The 20,061-nt window shown below is 42.5% G+C and overlaps 1 protein-coding gene across 4 annotated transcripts in view; it reads left to right on the forward strand.

The window, feature by feature from the left end:
- HMGCR (3-hydroxy-3-methylglutaryl-CoA reductase) overlaps positions 1-20,061 on the forward strand; it is a 41,673-nt gene that overhangs the window by 7,181 nt on the left and 14,431 nt on the right. For 3 of the 4 annotated variants that reach the window (XM_068248703.1, XM_068248676.1, XM_068248685.1), the window contains exons 2-8: positions 6,969-7,152; positions 10,482-10,593; positions 10,679-10,766; positions 11,058-11,142; positions 11,232-11,337; positions 16,511-16,617; positions 18,309-18,428. In XM_068248703.1, the coding sequence (XP_068104804.1) occupies positions 6,988-7,152; positions 10,482-10,593; positions 10,679-10,766; positions 11,058-11,142; positions 11,232-11,337; positions 16,511-16,617; positions 18,309-18,428 (783 nt within the window). In that variant the 5' untranslated portion in view covers positions 6,969-6,987. Of the gene's footprint in view, positions 1-5,099; positions 5,191-6,968; positions 7,153-10,481; positions 10,594-10,678; positions 10,767-11,057; positions 11,143-11,231; positions 11,338-16,510; positions 16,618-18,308; positions 18,429-20,061 lie in introns of all 4 variants that reach the window. The other variant, XM_068248694.1, reaches the window with a different exon arrangement.

Raw genomic sequence — 20,061 nt, forward strand, 5'->3', positions numbered from 1 at the left:
AAATCGATCGGACAGTAAATGTGCTGAAAAACTTATTGTATACTCCCAGCATAAGGCTTGGTTCCCACCTGTGTTTCCCATAGGGAGCTATGGTAGAAACACGTCCGCACCAGACGTGAACGTGTTTCCCATAGAGAAATGCATTCGTACCAAATGTAACGAGAAAATGGAGCGAAGTGGACGTTAAACTCTTCCTCTCCGCTCTGGGACGAACAGACCATTACAAGTGGGAACAAGGCTTGTATTGTGAATCTGAAGTGGTGGTTTGGCGACAGCACATTGTTTAAGTGTATTGCGCCACAACCTGAAAAATTGCAAACATTCATGGAAAATCGAGTGTAGAAAACTTGACTGGAAGCCCAGAGTGTTGGAAACTGCTCCTCCAAGCATGCCCCCAGCCCAAAAATATACCGACAAGACAACACACACTTGGTAGACTCTATAAAAGAACCTATGACATTACATCATCTAATCAAGTCAGTGTCAACTCTCCTGTCGTAACAGAATCAGTATAGACTTTAATCGCCAAGTATGCTGCTCGACATACTTTGAATTGGTTGTGGTGCACATGGCAATTGCATAACCAATTCAGAGTATGTTGAATGGCAGTTGATTCTGTTACTACAGACAGGAGAGCTGACACTGAGGCCCTGTTCACATTACAAACGCGGACGGCCGTGCGTTCGGATCGCAACGCATATGCACGCCATCCGCTTTTGTATGCATTGCGTGGCTGATCCCATTCACTGAAGTGTCAGCCTTGCGTTTCTGTAAAAAAAAAAAAAATCGTGCCGCATGCGTTCCCGGACAGCACTGGTCTGGAACGCATGCAGTGCAAACATCATGAAGTCTGATGTCGTGCGTGTCGGCCTCCTGCACGCGTTTCCAAAACGCAGAGGGAAACTCGTGCAGTGTGAACGGGGTCTGACTTGATTAGATTGTCATTTCATATCCTCTTTACAGAGTCTACCAAGTATGTGCTGTCTTGTCAGTACTTTTTTGGGCTGTGGGCACGCTTGGAGGCGCAGTTTCCAACACGCCGGACTTCCAGTCATGTTTCCCACACTCAATTTTCCATGAGTGTTGGCAATTTTTCAGGTTGTGGTGCAATATACTTATTTAAAGGATTTTTGAGTTGGAAAAAGTAGATCTAGCTTTACTTACCTGGAGCTTCTTTCAGTCCCTAGAAGTAATTTGTGTCCCTCGCTGCAACTCCATCTTCTCCTGGCTCCTGCTGGCAGCCTTTTGAAGGACCACTGACCCCTGATGGATTGGCATCTTCGGGTGTGCCTGCGTCATCGGGATTGTACTGCGTATGCTCCCGATGACGTGGGTGCTATGAAACTCCCTTCTGTCTTCCTCCCTCATTCTGGATGCTGCCAGTGGGTTGGGCAATCAGTTGTGATCATGTGACACTCAAAGTAGGATGATACCAGACTATACTTTCCAGCATCACTGCATTACAGTGGCAACTGTGACAGCAGGTGGTGGCAGAAGCAGCAAGCATGGAAAGAGTACTTGTATCTGTCCTTTTAATTAACACTGGAGTTGCAGCACAGCTTGCTAATGAAGCACTTCTAAGGTAAGTTGCTAAGAGATATAGGAAGGTATTATTGCCAACCATTTTTAGCACAAGGAAAAACAATAGACTGCAGGAGAACAAACCTCTCACCTGCATGCATCTGTATTCATTTCTATGCTCCAGAATTGAATGAGAGCTTGTCGCTGGGCTGGCACTGCATTCTCTACTTGAGGACTCAGAGGCAGAACTATGAAGGAGAATTAGAACAAATCTAACGCAAAAATGCAGTAGTGCGACCTATCCAAATCCTTGATCTGAACATCTACTCCATATGATCTCTGCATTTTCTGCTCCAGTTTTCTTTGAATTGGTTTTGATAAACCTGCCCCGCTGACAATGGTTCGCTTACAAGAAGCAACCAAGACTAGGGGGCTGATTCACAAAGCTTTTCTGTTGATTTATCTCACCTTACTTATTATCTCAGAATTTATCTCACCTTAAAGGGAATCTGAAGTGAAAATAATGATTGTATGTGTCGTACAGCTAAGAAATAGGACATTAATAGCACAAATATGAGTCTTAGTCTTGTGGTGTTTCCAGTACAGGAAGAAACTTCACTTATCTATGCAAAACAACTTCTCTGAGCTCTCTGACTAATTTAATTTGTTACAGTGCTATTTTCAGAAGCACTTCTACATCAAAGAAACAGATATTTTACTGCAGGAAAGTTCCTAGGGTTATTTAGTTCTGCTTTGTTTCATAGTTTAAAATATATAGTGTAGTGTGTAAACTGCTAATATTAGAGGATGATGCAATGTTATATAAAAAAAGAAAAAAAGCTATATAACTGAAAACAAAAATAGGAGACTTTTTTTCTTTGCTACTAATGTTCTATTCATTATCCGTACTACACATACAATTCATCATATCATGTGGTTTTTTTGTTTTTGTTTTGCTTCAGTGTCACTTTAACTGACTTAACTCATTATTTATCTCTCCTTCTTTGATTTAACTCATACATTATCTCTCCTTATTTGTTTGACTCGTTCATTTGCTCTACTTACAGTTAAGCAGAATAATAAGTAAGCCTTGTGAATCAACCTCTTGTTGCCTTAAAGAACACTTAAATTGAGAGGGATATGGAACAACCTATTTATATCCTTTGAAACAATGTACATTGCCTTTAACATGTTTAGCCACAGACCCTGAACAAGCATGCAGAGCAGGTGTTTGACTGAAGTCTGACTGGATTAGCTGCATGCATATTTCAGGTGTGTGCTTCAGACACTACTGCAGCCAAATAGATCAGCAGGATGCCAGGCAACTGGTATTGCTTAAAAGGAAATAAATATGGCGGCCTCTATATACCTCTCGGCTCAGGTGTACTTTAGTCTGTATGGCCAAGTACATCTGCATAATGGCTTTTTGAATCTGAAAGTTTCAGTTCCTAAAGTATACTTAAGTAAAATATTTAGCAATTGAATGAACTGTTAGTATTACTGTTTTGTAAGGATCCCAGCAGCTGCATCTGTGTAAATATACAATGTATGACCAATTCTGATATAGTTAGAGGAACACCAGTGAAAATAATGTAATAAAGTGCTTCATTTTTACAGTAATTATGTATAAATGATTGTCTGTGTTTGCCCATTGTGAAATCTTTCCTCTACTTGACTTACATTCTGCCATTTTTACTGCTGGCAGGTGATGTCAGTGGAAGGAGATTCTGCTTGCTTATTTGGCAGTTGGAAACAGCTGTTATTTCCCACAATGCAACAAGGCTCCCACAGTGTGATGTCAGAACCATGGTCCTGACCTCACACTGTGGGAGGGGTTTCACCACAATATCAGCCATAGAGAGCCCCCTGATTATCAGTTTGTGATAAAGGAAAAGATTTCTCATGGGAAAGGGGGTATCAGCTACTGATTGGGATGAAGTTCAATTCTTGGTTACAGTTTCTCTTTAACTACTTTTCCAGGTCCCTTGGAGTTTACTATAAATGGATACTACTGTTTTCCACAATAACTTATGCTGGGAATACACCATACGTTTTTTTCGGCAGATAGATGGTTCGATAAATAAATTCTGACCTGTCCGATCTTATTTTCGATTCTTTCTGATCCATGTCTAATAGAAGTGAATGGAAATGGATAAGAAAAGATAAGTCGAGTGGAAAATCAACCGTAAAAACGCATTGTGTTTTCCCAGCATTACTTCCATCACACTTGTAAACCTGCTGTAACAATCACACCCACTTTGAACAGCCTTCAGCACTCTCTCTTTCTCTATGTTCATTTACATGCACTGTGCCTGATGGTCATATATGTACTAGTCTTACATTAAACATCATGACTATTTTAAGAATGCGCCTTGTAAAATGTTATGTTTAGTTGGCCTTGAAGAGCCTAAAGCTGCTTGTTCCTACAAAGATTGCTGTCAGAGCTGCTTGTTTAGTAGGTCACTTTCTTAATAGTGCCATATGTAATATGAAACTTATAGCACACTTTTATAAAGCTTATTCTATGGAATCGTTTGCCATAATGCTTCCAATACATGCTCCCCATACAGACTGCTATACTCACCTGCTCTTTGGAAGCCAGACGTCTGGTTCCTGGAAGAAACCATGCACCAGAAAGATATTGTTTGTAACTGGCATGCTGAGAGGCATAGACTGGGCACATCCAGTACATTAATGCATAGTGCCCTCTACCAGCGTAGTATTGCACTCGTATGGCTCACTTGCTTTGTGCTGTACTCAAAGGGGTGCTGGAATGCTGATTAAAAACAATATAGTATTATTGACGCAGCACTAGGGATAAACTGTAACCTGAACAGCTGGTAGTACTAGTAACCCTGTGATGTATGCCATCACAGAACCAACACAGGAGTCTTCATAAACTGCATTTTACTTCTTTAAATGTATTTGTTAATCCTTGTTTCCACTTCTTAGTATGTCAAGATTTGATGTACAGTATTTGGCTGTGTCCTAGGGCAGATTTGCTCCAGTACAGGGCTCTGTTTACTCTGTATTTTGTGGTGTGCTGTATGCTGATGAGGCTGACATGTGAGTTATGTTTGAACTCCTTTTTAGTTTCCTGCATTTGTAAAATTCCAAATTCCCTTTCACTTAACTGGTTTTAGGTTGAACTGCAATCAAATATTGATAATTGGGCGAAGTTGGTCACTGATTATACCAATAATACTGTTTGTACAAAAAATTGGGTCCGCATACCTTAACAAAGATGACTTAGGTGCCCGCTGGCTCCACTCCTTGCTGTTATTGGCGTTTTATTGACCTGATGAAGTGGCTACAAGCCGTCCTATTGCTCAATAAAAGTATTCCTAATTGAACGGATACTGAGTTGTCTTTAAGGTAGGCTGACCCCTTTTTTATTTAATTTTTTTTTTTTTTTTTTTTTTGCATAGAGTATTATTGGTCTAGTCAGTGACCATCTCATGGCATACTTTGGGTGCCTCCCAGCACCAAGTTTTTTAGCTAGCTACCCTATTGGTTTCTATTTTACCTTTATGATCTCCTCAGAAAATCTGATTTTTTTTTATTTATTTTTTCGGGAGCTGCGCCCTACGTGATCATCACAAGGCCAAGTAGGGAACTGTCTTTCCCCACACACGCAGAAAGCGGTTGCTTGGATTGCAACCATGACTTGTGAGTACCCATCTCATACATTATCCTCTCTTGCCGAATATCCTAACATACTTCACTATATTGGTCTCCTGGACTCCTTGTGCTTCTTTCCTTCCTCTATATACCCCCTGGAGGTTAAAATCTCTCTTTTGGAGATTTTCCTTAGCTTTCCAACAGAGCTTCACTGGAAACACAAAATGAGGGAACTCTATCCCAAGACAACACATGTGGCAGTAACAAACTTTATTCATTGAAGGCTGAGAGGTTTTGGTGGGCTTTTTACTCTTGTCTCCTTGTATGAAGATGACAATTCTGGCACCTTTTTTCTCTGACGTGTTACTGCTTAGGGAAGAAGCTAGTGGATAGTTTCACAGTGAAGACACACCCTGTAATAAAAGTCTGTCAGATGTGGTAGCCCTTTCCTGATTCGGTTTTATCTGGAATTTCACTTTACGCTCCCTTTTTTAAAAAAAAAAAAAACACTTTCAGACTAAAAAGTGCCAACATTGACCTGACAGGAGCTTTTTTTTTTTTTATTATTATTTCTTGTTCTTGAGTTTCCAGCATACAAGAAATAATGATACAATTCATATAGTTGAAGCAATAGTAGAAGATTCAACATTGTATATGAATGGCTTCATAAAGCAAAAGTACTCAACTGAATACAGGCCCTGTTTCCACTACACGCAGATTCTGGGTGCAGAAAAACTGACTCCAATGAATGTTTTTGGGCCTGTTTCCACTAAACGCGATTTTTCTGATGCATTCATTGGAGTCAGTTTTCTGCATCCAGAATCCGCGTGTTGTGGAAATAGGCCCTAACTTGAATATCTGTGTACACCTTAAACTAAAGTCAAATGTATATGCTTTAGTCTGCGTTTTTAACGTCTTTCAAGGATATTTTCTGGTGTGATTGCTGAGTCATGCATTGACACGTGAGCTGCTTTCGGTTTGTTAGAAATTCATCATCATTTGCAATCAGATATATGAAGCACTGATGGTTATTTATAGTTTTTAGAAGCTCTTCTACAAGAGCCTGTGAGCCTTACTTGCAATGATAGACTCTCAAACTTGTCTGTTGTGCTGCGTGTTCCCTGTGCCAAATAGCAATGACTGTTACGTGTCAGCAGTGAGTAATGCTGCAACAGCCTTGCAATTAGTCACGTTTGTGGCATCAAAGCTTTAGTGTGGGTTATAAGCCGGTCTGGATTCTCTGGCTAATAGCCTGGGTTATTTAGTACAGAAGAATCATTTTATAGTAGACTCCAAGGGACCAGGAAAATAGTTAACTATATCAGAATTGGTCATTCATTGTATGTTTATACAGGTGCATTTGCTGGGACTTGAAGACTGAGTTTACATTATCAGAGTTTACTATGAGATTTTCCTGTATTACTGCTGTTACAGATGCACATTACCCCAAAGTATTTTGACACCACAAAACTATTACGTGTACCATTCATGTTACTAGAGTTACATTGTTACAATAAATGCAACAAAGCGCATGCGTGAGCGTTACTGCAATTATGAACACATTGGCAGCAGTGCGGTTGTTGACCTCTGAATCCTTCCTTGGCTTTCTTCTTGACAGCATTTTAGAGTTTTTGGAAATATCCAATGCATTATGATTCCACAGTGACAACTTTTTGTTTGTTTGCTTTTTAGTATACAGGCCCAAATTTTGGTGGTTGGGTGTTCAGTAAAAAGCCACAGGCTTTTGACAGACTGAATAGTAATTTCGGTATTCAAATATATGGTGAAATATTCAGTATACATAATGTATGATTTACTCTTTTCAGATCCCACCTTCGTTTAAAGATGCTGTCCCGATTATTCCGCATGCACGGCCAGTTTGTGGCATCTCATCCATGGGAGGTCATCGTGGGTACCGTGACCCTCACCATCTGCATGATGTCCATGAACATGTTCACCGGAAATGACAAGATCTGTGGATGGAACTATGAGTGCCCCAAGTTTGAAGAAGTAGGTTTTGAGCCCAGCCTGTAACTTGCTGTTCCCCCAGACAGTGTCCAATCACGGCAGTCCAAAACCCTCTTCTCTGTGAGGAGAGAAGGATGTAAGCGTAGTCACAGTCTGTATTTCATCAGTGCTTTATAGGTGCATTGACTGTGACAGTATACGTAGTGTGCAGTGTTTGATGGATCCCAAATAGCAGATTATGCCCTTCTTTGGATGGTCAAAAAGAATGTCCAGAATGCTCTAAAACCCCTATTAATTCTCACCCACCTGTGCAGGATCTGGTAAGCCAAACCAATCCACATAGACAAATAAGGCTCCACAGGCCAGGTGGGATAGATGAAAACTGGTATACTTTTTATTGGTAACCCCACACAGAAAGAAAACACATCCACAGGATCAACTGATGCGTGTCAGGCTCAGAATCTGCCCTTAGTCATAGTTTGGATGGTAGTATATTTGGTTCAGTCATCCAGATAGGTTTTTAAAAGCATGAATTTAAAGAGTTGACTGTTGTGGGTCACTGTTTTTATTAGTATGACTGAACAATAGGTATCCTTACTACCTCAGCAGTACCGCCTGCTGCCATAAGTCATGCTCTGCTGAGCCCTGGCAAGTGAATCTATCACCTCCCACTCCCTATGTGACTGCTGGCTGGCATATATAATGTCAGAGGCAATGCAGTGACGCCCCCATGGTTCTACGAGTGGGGTGTGTCTTGGCTTACAAACCAGAATGTGCACCCCAGACACTAGGACTTGGCGTTGCTCAGCAGAGCTTGTTCGAGATGGCATAGAGCCCTGCTTAGGAGTATACATATCCATGCCACCAGTAATTCTCAATTTTTTAAAGGGAACCTAAACTGAGAAGGATATTGATTTTTCCTTTTAAAATAATACCAGTTGCCTGAATCGCCTGCTGATCCTGTGTCTCTAATACTTTTAGCCACAGCCCCTGAACAAGCATGCAGATCAGGTGCTCTGACTGAAGTCAGACTGGATTAGCTGCATGCTTGTTTCAGGGTGTGATTCAGCCACTATTGCAGTCACAGAGATCAGCTGGACTGCCAGGCAACTGGTATTGTTTAACAGGAAACATCCATATCACTCTCAGTTAAGGTTCCCTTAATGCTGAAATTTCAGCAGTAATCCAAACGCATAACTAAATGACCTACCGTATATACTCGACTACAAGTCGAGAAATTTAGGACTGACTCGCAATGTAAAAGTGGGGGGGTCGACTTATAGTCGCGTCAGACCTAAATTTCCAAACTTATAGCCGGGTGCCACTTTCTCCTCATTAGGCTACACTGCACTGCCCCCTCTCTAGCTCTCCCTCCCTCCTGTCTCCTCCTAATCATAACTGTTGCCAGTTTTACCTACAAACCTCCCCTCCCAGCCGCTATGGTGCCTTCCGCTCTCTCCCCCACGTGGCCGCCTCTCTCCCCCGTGTTCAGTGACAACAGTGTAGCAGAGCTGACATACGTTACCTAATCCACCGCTGCGCGCTGTGTCCTTTGATCGGGAGTCACATGGTACTGAAGCGGGAGAGACGCTATAGTATGCTCGCCGGCATGAACGAGGAGGAGATCAAAGGACACAGCGCGCAGCGGTGGATTAAGTAACGTATGTCAGCTCTACTACGCTGTTGTCACTGAACACGTGGGGGAGAGAGCGGAAGGCACATAGCGGCTGGGAGGGGAGGTTTGTAGGTAAAAAAGGATTAGGGGGCTTGAGAGAGGGGAGAGAGCGGAAGGCACCGCAGCTGCTGGGAGGGGGAGTTTGTAGGGAAAACTGCCCATAGTACTCGATGCCTAGATATGTGCATATATCCGCTCTGCATATGTGAAATGCTGCCAGGATGGGAGGAGAGAACTAGGGTGCACAAAGAGAATTCTGGGTTATATTGGAAGGCTGCAAGTACTGTTTAGGTAGGGGTAAATGTGATGTGTGGAAAAATGCCAAATGCCCATGAATGGTGTTTTTAAAAAGCCTTCTAATATGTAACTTCCTTCTCTAGTCAGCAGTCAGTAATTATCTATTTTTTTTCTCCTGGTCCCATTACAGTAATGAGCTTGAGCATCAGAATGCAGAACAAAATGAGTTGAACAGTGAAAAGCTGAAGCAGCACCTGGGGACCAGGAGGAGTTAATGGCTGCAGAGTTTTATGCACTACAGCCATTAACTTCTCCTGTTCCCTAAGTGCAGACATTACTTCTCCTGGACCCCAAGTGCAAAACCAGTAACCCCTCCTAGTCCCCACCTGCAGCCATCAACTTTCCTAGGCCGACTTATACTTGAGACTTTGAAAAATACCAGCTTTTGGGGATCAAATTTGGGGGTCGACTTATACACGGGGTCGACTTGTATTCGAGTATATACGGGTAATATCTGTTTTTAATATCTGGTATTTTTGTAAGTACCTTAAAGCCCATAAACAGAACTGAACAAAAGCTTTACAAAGCTCTATATAATTTCATCAAGGTTTCCCCAATCTCTGATCCAAACCCCCCAGACTTCTTACACCAGTAACTAACAACTGATGAATTTACTGCAGTGGTATGAGATTTGCAGCTGTTACATGATGATCATGATGTATTATGGGAGCTGATCATCTGTAGAACACAGAGTTCTGCAGCTCCACTCAAAAAGCAATGTTGGGATTGGCAGCATGCAGCAGCCCGACTACTATCTTGAATTTACATGTTGGCTGCGCATACAGACCATCCTCTTATAAGCTTGATTTGCTAGGATAGCAGCAGAACTGTGATCGTGTGACCAGATTAAAAATTGATCGGTATATTTTGTTAACCCGAGAGGAACCTCAGATCAAACATCAGATACTTGACCAAGAAGAGGGAAGTATCTGTGCCTGGGACCCTTCTGAAGTTCGGGACTGTGCTTCTCTTCATGCACGAGTATGGCTGTGCTGCAGCCTTGCACAAACGGCTCTGGCTAATTGCGCAGGCGCAGTACAGTTGGGATTGTGCATGAAGAGAAGCGCGATTGCAAGAAGATTTTTTTGATAAGTCGTTGATGGATTTCTTGGGGTGCTTGCAAGGGGAGACATACATACGCACTCACTCCCTTTCGCTCTTGCTTCCTTTCGCTCTTGCTTCCTTTCGCTCTTGCTTCCTTTCGCTCTTGCTTCCTTTCGCTCTTGCTTCCTTTCGCTCTTGCTTCCTTTCGCTCTTGCTTCCTTTCGCTCTTGCTTCCTTTCGCTCTTGCTTCCTTTCGCTCTTGCTTCCTTTCGCTCTCTCACGCTCTCTCTCTCTCGTCAGTGGAAATAGCCTGTGTATGAATTAGTTTATTTAAGGTGTACCTTGTATATTACAGGATGTTCTGAGCAGTGACATTATCATCTTGACCATCACCCGGTGCATTGCAATTCTGTACATCTATTTCCAGTTCCAGAACCTCAGGCAGCTTGGATCTAAATACATTTTAGGTAATCTATTAATACAGCCATCTGCAGTTATAACGCCCGCACACTTTTACTCTGCAAATTGACCTGGGTTTGTTTCTTTGTTTAGGCATTGCTGGGCTGTTTACCATCTTCTCAAGCTTTGTCTTCAGCACCGTTGTTATTCACTTTCTAGACAAAGAGCTTACTGGCTTAAAGTAAGTGTCCTCATACACCAGACTTGCAGCACAGTGTTCTCCCCAGGCTCTTTTAGCCAAGTGCTCCATCCGGCTAGTTTTGGTGAGCACCCGGCTCATCAGCTCGCCTCCTCATCCTCCTCCTATGCTGTAAGCAGAGTTGTGCAGAGAAGCGTCGCCCCTGCATTCTCCCCACCCGGCTACTTTTTCATGGCACCCAGCTGGAAAAAATTTCTGGGGAGAACACTGAAGCACATGCTTTAATACAGTAGTAGGTATGTACAGAGGTGACTTATTCTCTCTCTCTTCCAGTGAGGCTCTTCCATTTTTCCTGCTGCTCATAGATCTCTCCAAGGCCAGCGCATTAGCCAAATTCGCCCTGAGTTCAAACTCGCAGGTAGGCACAATTTCTTTGTGTTTGTTTCACTTCAGTCACAGTCCATTGTTGGTCGGTGATTTATCACCTTAACCTGGGTTTTCTTTCAGGATGAAGTACGAGAGAATATTGCTCGTGGTATGGCCATTCTGGGGCCGACCTTCACCTTGGATGCTCTTGTTGAATGTCTAGTTATCGGAGTGGGCACAATGTCAGGTATTTTGGATCACTTTTGCAATGCTGTTTACATGCGGTGTATTTTTAGAACCATAGTTTTTCATGGAACTTACAGGCTGCTGCTTGCTATTGTGTTCTTGAAGCACCTGCAAGACGGCAGTTTTTGTTCCTTGCAGGGCCATAATTTCATCCCTTTGTTTTCCCTGTCAAGATAGTGCAAACAAAGTGATTCATGTGAATAGGTGCCATCAAGGAAGTTGGCAAACCTTTCCCCATTTTAAAGTTATTGCTGTGCTTCAGTCTTTGTAGTGAAAAATCCACTCACTAATGATTAAAATACATAAGTCACCTAACCTGCGGTAGAACGTACCACACTTGGCCACCCCTGTCAAAATTGAATATAAAATCCCCTGTAGTTGCGCTTCGGTTTTAAGTTCCGAAAGCTTTCTGTATCTTCACCAGTCGGCAATCCTCACCGTAAAACGACACCTCAAGGGAAATGAAAACACAATCTCCTAGTGTAGATTTCATAGCTAGTGGTGGCTAGATAGTGTAATGGATAAATGCTCCGCCTCTGATACAGGAGACCTGGGTTCGAATCTCTGCTCTGCCTGTTCAGTAAGGAGTTCTTTGGGCGATACTCCCTAACACTGTTATTGCCCACTGAGTGCTCTCTAGCGGCTGCCTCACAAGCGCTTTGAGTCCGACAGGAGAAAAGCGCTATACAAAAAAAGGAATTACTATTTATTATTACTACAAGCACCAAGCTTGTATATTTCACTGGTGCACATCGAAGTGTGGGAGAGGGTTTAGGGATGACCTCCACCTCGGGGTTCAGGATCTTCCCCCGCTCCCCTACTCACCGCACTATTTCTTGTGAGTATCGTCAAATCTCCCTTGGCTTCACTCTACAGTCAACCTCAACCAGTGGGCCGTAGCATGCATCAACTTCAGTATTGGTTCAAACTAGCATGTGTCCCTCCTGGCTCCATCCCTAAACAGTCTCCTTCACTCGCCTGCGCACGAGTGAGATACACGCTAGGTGTATTTCCTAACTGTGCAATCTACCATATGATATTGGCCTCAATTCACGAAGATCATGCTGGAGATAAGGCAAGAGAAAACTTGCCACCACACAGTGAGAGTTATCTTATCTCTTCATACCTTAAGTTACCTCCTCTAGTTAAGTTACCTCTTCAACTTTAGAATTCTGGAGTTATTTTAAGGATTGAAGAGTTAATTTAAAGACAGAAGTTAACTTTAGGTTTGCCTGAGGTAAAATGTTTCCTGAATACTACATGCCTCATCACCATGGTGATAGCTATAGAAACGTTATTAAAGACAGGAGATAAGCTTAGTGAATTGAGGCCAATGTCTTTCCCTTGAGATGTGGTTTTACTGTGGTGATTGCCAACTGGGTGAAGACACAGAAAGCTTTCTGAACTTTAAATACTGCGGGCAAACATAAGGAGATTTTTTTAAACCTTTCCCTGTTGCTACAATTTCCTTTGGAAGCAGCAGTAACTCAGCTCTTTTTTTCTCCATAGCGCTGCACTTTTCTAAGCACCAGTGATTTGAAAGGATTTTCGAATGTAATGCTATGTGTGATCACATCGCTCAAGTGAGAACGCACACATAGCATTACTTTAGCAAAATCCTTTCAAATCACTGGTGCTTAGAAAAACACTTGGTGTGAAAAAGCCCTAAGAGGATTTCCTCGGCTGAGAGGAGTGCACTTTATTTTCCATAGCACTTATAGAGAACATTATAACCACTGACTCTCATAGGGCCTTGACATTTATTCATTTTTTCCTAGCTGGAGGCTAGATAGTTACTGTAGATCAGTCTGTGTTCGGAGGGCAGTCTTTTGACATACCTGTCATGAATGATAATCAGAGATCAGAGCTAAACAGTGTACGGTATATCATTCCTAGAACTAAGTGTTTTAAATAATCCATAGCAATAATGCTGTGTGCACAGGATGAGAACTAGCACTGTGGCGTAAAGGACACCTGAACTGAGAGCGATATGGAGGCTGCCATATTTATTTCCTTTTAAACAATACCAGTTGCCTGGCTATCCTGCTGGTCTCTTTTGATGCAGTAGTATCTGGATCATACACCTGAAACAAGCATGCAACTAATCTCATTACACTTCAGTCAGAGCACCTGATCTGCATCTCAGGGTTTATGGCTAACAGTATTACAGGCAGAAGCTCAGCAGGACAACCAGCCAATCTGCATTATTTTAAAGGAAATAAATGTCAGCTTCCATATCCTTCTCACTTCAGGTGTGCTTTAAAATACACCTGACCTGTAATTGAAAAATATAGTAGGTGGTAAAGCCTGCACCATATCTAGCATTACCTCCTGTGTGGGCAACCATATTGCTAAAATAGGTTCTGCGAAGCTTACACCCCTGTTGTGTTGCCACCACTACCTGTTGGTTCCCCAGGTCTTCCCAATGGGCCATGCTAAGTGTTGGTAGCGTGTGACGACATGTATGAAGTCGCGTAACATTTGTGCCACCAGCAACAATGGAGAAAAGACACAGGAGGAGGCGTACATTTGAAATAGCCGCAAGTTAAAATAGGCGCGAATATCGGTAAACTTAAATTTTGCGTCTGACAGCTGTAGCAAGAAAAGCATACCGGTAGGAGTAGCAAAGATCTTTTGTTTCATTTTAGCGGCTATACTAACTGTTGAATCCAAAGCCTCCATAATGTTTGCAACATGTTTAACATACATGTTTAACATGTATTTACATAACTTTTATTCCTTACAGAAAAAAGCTATAGGGATCACTTTTATTTATAATGTACAGTACGCATAAGTAAAATATACATATAACCATTAATACACCTCTGAAAAATTACCGGAGAGCTGCAGAGGCGGTGAGGCAGCAGCGGGAAACCGTGGCAGATGCTGCAGGAGATGGGACAGCTGAGGTTGCCAGCAGCACCAGGGAGGAGCAGATGTTGAAGGAGCAGCACATAGAGCAGGGGACGGGACAGCATGGATTGTGGCTCCGGTGAAGAGTCTTCCCCTAGTGCCGCTTCTTCCCCTGAGGGTCTCCCCAGCATCTCAGTGATGGAGCCCCGGGAGGAAGGAGATAAGCCGCTGGTGAAGCTGGGATCCCTCCCTGGAAACACTCCAGTCCAGTTACTGTTAAACACCGTTAGTAAGAATGTAATTGCCGGTAATGTTGGCCCCTAATACCACCCACATGCTGTACTGAATGATGCCACTTTAGCTCATGTAGAAATAGCGCACAGCTTAGTGACTATTAGAGAATGTATCATTTTTTTCTTATTATTGGAAAATAACATTATGGCAATTGATTCACTGCGAACAAATTAGTTATGTAAGCAAGATGTTAACAAATGTCCTCCACAGGGGTTGATAGTGCAAATATATCTGATACAGATAAAAAGTTTCAACAAAATTATTTGTGTAAAATCACTGTCAGCTGGTGCATTTGTAAAACCCATGGTGTCCTCCACAATAAAGCAACATATCTTCTGCAATGCAATATGTTTCACACAACCGAGAAATCTGACAGGGATTGCACTGAAGAAACTCCTACACTCAAAGAGCAGTTTGCCATTGTCACTTGCAGCATGCAGACAGCCCATTAAGCTGCTAATAGCCGCTAGCGGGGATCTGCACCATTGTCCTAATTCAGACACAGGACGCTGGCTATCAGCTGAAGATTAGGATAAAGATGAAGAGAACAGCACAACGGGTGTGCTTGCAGCAAATGACACCTTGTCTCAGGAGATCAAAGGATCACATTAGAGGAAGACATTAGTTACCTTCCTATGCATTTAACTCATGATCAATTAACAGCCAAACTATAGTAGTTATCAACTTATTTATTGCACAATTCACAAATTGCATGATTGAAGGGCATCATGACATGTAAACAAGAGTTTACAACAATAACTAGCTGGTTTGTAGAGGAATAGGGACAGTTAAACATTAACAGAAGCCGAGAAGTTCAGAGCTGAACAGGGGATAAAATAGCGGTGCAGGAGAGAGCTCACCATGAGAAAAACATCGGAGCTGTCCAGGAGAGAAAATGGGATAATTAGCAGAGAGCAGTGCATGATCAGTGCTCACCAGGAGGTAATTAGCACCATAGCACATGTGCCCCATAATTTAACATGGTAAGCTATTTGGCTATAACATCGGCTATTAAAAATGAGACCATAATTGTGCAGTTAACAGAAACGATTGCATGATTTTAGGTTGAGCAATAGGGGCTATTGCAACAGGGGAAATTAATTCGTTTAAGAATTTATCTGAAGACGCATCATAAATGATTAACTGTATGATCGTCAGTAGGTGGTTATTATGTACACGTAAATACTCGGTAATGACATTCACATAAATACCTGTACACCCGATAGAAAATGATGAAGTGAGACATAGCCGCAATGAATAGAGCGGGATTGCTGCAGCAGCGGGATAAGGGTGATGAAGGATATAGCCGCAATTAATAGAGTGGGATAGCCGCAGCAAATAGAGCGTGATAAGGGTTCACTATGCAGAAGATGGCCTGTTTAATGAAAAGCCGCAACCCGCGCCCATATTATGCAATCTGCGCCGTGAAAATATGATGTAGCCGATAATTGCATTGTTGGGATAGCCGCGCCTAAATTAACTTGCGCTGCTATCAGCGTGTTCGCAGGAGGAGTGCGCCATTTGACAAGCTACTGTCATCACTCTGCGTGACCCAGGAGAAAACATTTTAGTTTGGGGGTGGGGGGAAGAGAGACTGGCCAGGAGTCCGTTTAATCTTTTTTTTTTTTTTTTTTTTTATACACTTACCCGGGGCTTCCTCCAGCCCCATAAGCATGGATGTGTCCCTCGCCGTCCTCCAACGCCTCTGTTCAGCCGCAATCTTCCCCGGTAAGTGGCTCAGTGACGCCAGCTGTGGACCACCTGCGCATGCACGGACCTTCTGCACAAGCGCAGAAGTATCCGGCTGAGGTCACTCAGTCAGACTGAATCCGACTGAGCCGCGTACTGGGAATTGACTGCGGCTGAATGGAGGACGGCGAGGGACACATCCATGCTTATGGGGCTGGAGGAAGCCCCGGGTAAGTAAAAAAAACAGGAGGAAGACTCAGCTCGGAGTCTCTTTAAGCTTTTAATTTTAGTAAGCTTTTTGTTTTCTAGTAATGTTAATGGTGTTTTATTCGTTACAGGTGTACGTCAGCTGGAAATAATGTGCTGCTTTGGCTGTATGTCCGTCCTGGCAAATTACTTTGCTTTCATGACCTTCTTCCCAGCTTGTGTGTCTTTAGTCCTGGAGGTGAGTGGTAGGAAGTCTCCCTCTTCTTGTCATTTTATCTCGGTCTTTCTCTGTCACTCCTAGCTATGTAACTTGCTCTCTTACAGTGATTTGCAAAATTATTCGGCCCTCTTGAAGTTTTCCACATTTTGTCACATTACTGCCATAAACATGAATCCATTTTATTGGAATTCCACGTGAAAGACCAATACAAAGTGGTGTACACATGAGAAGTGGAAAGAAAATCATACAGGATTCCAAACCTTTAAAAAAAAAAAAAAAACTGCAAAGTGGGCTGTGCATAATTATCCTGCCCCCTGAGTCAATACTTTGTAGAACCACCTTTTGCAGCAATTACAGCTGCCAGTCTTTTAGGGTATGTCTCTACCAGCTTTGCACATCTAGAGACTGAAATCCTTGCCCATTCTTCTTTGCAAAACAGCTCCAGCTCAGCCAGATTAGATGGACAGCGTTTGTGAACAGCAGTTTTCAGATCTTGCCACAGATTCTCGATTGGATTTAGATCTGGACTTTGACTAGGCCATTCTAACACATGGATATGTTTTGTTTTAAACCATTCCATTGTTGCCCTGGCTTTATGTTTAGGGTCGTTGTCCTGCTGGGAGGTGAACCTCCGCCCCAGTCTCCGGTCTTTTGCAGACTCCAAAAGGTTTTCTTCCAAGATTTCCCTGTATTTGGCTCCATCCATCTTCCCATCAACTCTGACCAGCTTCCCTGTCCCTGCTGAAGAGAAGCACCCCCAGAGCATGATGCTGCCATCACCATATTTGACAGTGGAGATGGTGTGTTCAGAGTGATGTGCAGTGTTAGTTTTCCGCCACACGTAGCGTTTTGCATTTTGGCCAAAAAGTTCCACTTTGGTGTCTTGTGACCAGAGCACCTTCTTCCACATGGCTTGTGGCAAACTGCAAACGGGATTTGTTATGCTTTTCTGTTAACAATGGCTTTCTTCTTGCCACTCTTCCATAAAGGCCAACTTTGCGCAGTGCACGACTAATAGTTGTCCTATGGACAGAGTCTCCCACCTGAGCTGTAGATCTCTGCAGCTCGTCCAAAGTCACCATGGGCCTCTTGACTGCGGATCAGCGCTCTCCTTGTTCGGCCTGTGAGTTTAGGTGGATGGCCTTGTCTTGGTAGGTTTATAGTTGTGCCATACTCCTTCCATTTCTGAATGATCGCTTAAACAGTGCTCTGTGGGATGTACAAGGCTTTGGAAATCTTTTTGTAGCCTATGCCTGCTTTACATTTCTCAATAACTTTAACCCTGACCTGTCTGGTGTGTTCTTTGGACTTCATGGTGTTGTTGCTCCCAATATTCTCTTAGACGACCTCTGAGGCCGTCACAGAGCAGCTGTATTTGTAGTGACCTTAGATTACACACAGGTGCACTCTATTTAGTCATTAGCACTCATCAGGCAATGTCTATGGGCAACTGACTGCACTCAGACCAAAGGGGGCTGAATAATTACGCACACCGCACTTTGCAGTTATTTGTAAATAATGTTTGGAATAATGTATGATTTTCATTCCACTTCTCACGTGTACACCACTTTGTATTGGTCTTTCACGTGGTATTCCAATAAAATTGATTCATGTTTGTGGCAGTAATATGACAAAATGTGGAAATACTTTTGCAAACCACTATAGTTGTGTTTTTATCTCATGAAATTTTATCATCCATTTCCGTGCAGCTCTCCAGGGAAAGCCGCGAGGGCCGTCCTATCTGGCAGCTCAGCCAGTTTGCGAATGTATTGGAGGAAGAGGAGGACAACAAACCAAACCCTGTAACACAGAGAGTAAAGATGATCATGGTAAGTGGCCTTGTAGTCAGTAGGCTTACATCCCAACTGAACCGAAAATCAAAAAATGCTCTAAGTTCTTACAGGAGCATGTTTATGTATATAGAAGTATTTCCTATGGAGAAAACTTTCCAAAACTTTGTAGCAGGGCTTACCTGTATCTGTGCAGCAATCCATTTGGAGACCTCAAGAGCTTCATTAGTTTCCGTTTGAGCAGATCTTACAGTTGCTTAATGCTAGGTACACACAATGAGATCTTCTGGCAGCTTTACTGTTAGATCAATTATTTCCAACATGTCTGATCTGATTTATGATCGTCTTTCCGTTCACTTCTATGGAAAATCACATCGGACATGTAGGAAATAATCCATCTGGCAGAAATTCTCATTGTGTGCACCAGGCATAAAGGACACCTGAAGGATATAATGGCTTCCAGATTTATTTACTTTTAAACGATACCAGTTGCCTGGCAGTTGTGCTGATCTTTCATGCAGATGCTCTGTACAGCGCTGCAGAGGTTGTTGGCGCTATATAAAAATGCATCAGTATTTTCTGAATCGCACACCTGAAACAAGTATGCAGCAGATGAAGTCCAATATATGACCTGCATGGTTGTTCAGTGTCTTTAGCTAAAATTATTAAAAGGATCAGCAGGACAGCCAGGCAATTTGCATTGTGTAAAAAAGAAAAAAAAAAGTCACCCTCCATGTGTCTCTCATATGCGGCATGTTCTGTTCTATGGAGAGATGTAAACAGCATCCTGTAAAAGGGAAATTCCTTATACAGTAATACCTGTCAGTTATCAGAGATGCAACACAATGGACCACTAATGCCTTTGCCATCAGGGGACACCTGTACTCTATCCTTTCCTGAGACAGACGGGAGGGATGGTTTTGGCTTAGTGAAATCTAATGTATATGTGTGATGCTAGGTACACACAATACAATTTTCTGACAAATTTACTGTCTGATCGATTATTTCCAATAGGTATGATCTGATTTCAAATCGATTTTCAAGAAAAGTGAACGAAAAATAGATCGGAAATCAGATCAGACTTTTCAATTAATCGATCTGACAGTAAATCTGTCAGAAAATTGTATCTTGTGTACCTAGCATTACTTTAGTGTGGGTTATTGTTTTAATATGTTTAAAGCATTGGATCAGCTTGAGTGTAGGTTATTGTTTAGAAACTCAGTGGATTAACATGACAGCCTGGATTTTTTTTTCTTTTTTATGTCAGCAATATTAGCCTCCACATTCCCTAGTTTTTTTATGTTGACATTTTCTAGCATTGTTTCTGTAAATGTATAAATTGTTCCACAAAGCCAATTTTTGATTAGCTAGTCATGGTGATTATGGGGGTTATGTGATTGGGGACCACAGTGATTGGTCTCCAGTCATCCTCCTGGTGCCACGGTCGTGCATATGGTAGTGTGCAGGTAATCTGAGCTGGGTCAGTAAATTACCATTAAGGCAGTATGGGGTACAGTATATGCTACAAGAATACAAAATGACCATGTAGAACCAGGAAGGGGTTAAACCCAAACCCTCCTAATTCCATTTTGAGCCACTAGAGATTAAACAAATGTAGTACAGTACAAAGAAAGTGAAACCTATAAATGGCCTGTACTGCTGTCTTCTGGAG

The sequence above is a fragment of the Hyperolius riggenbachi genome, chromosome 1 (genome assembly GCF_040937935.1).
Source record: "Hyperolius riggenbachi isolate aHypRig1 chromosome 1, aHypRig1.pri, whole genome shotgun sequence".
NCBI classification, from domain to species: Eukaryota; Metazoa; Chordata; class Amphibia; order Anura; family Hyperoliidae; genus Hyperolius; species Hyperolius riggenbachi.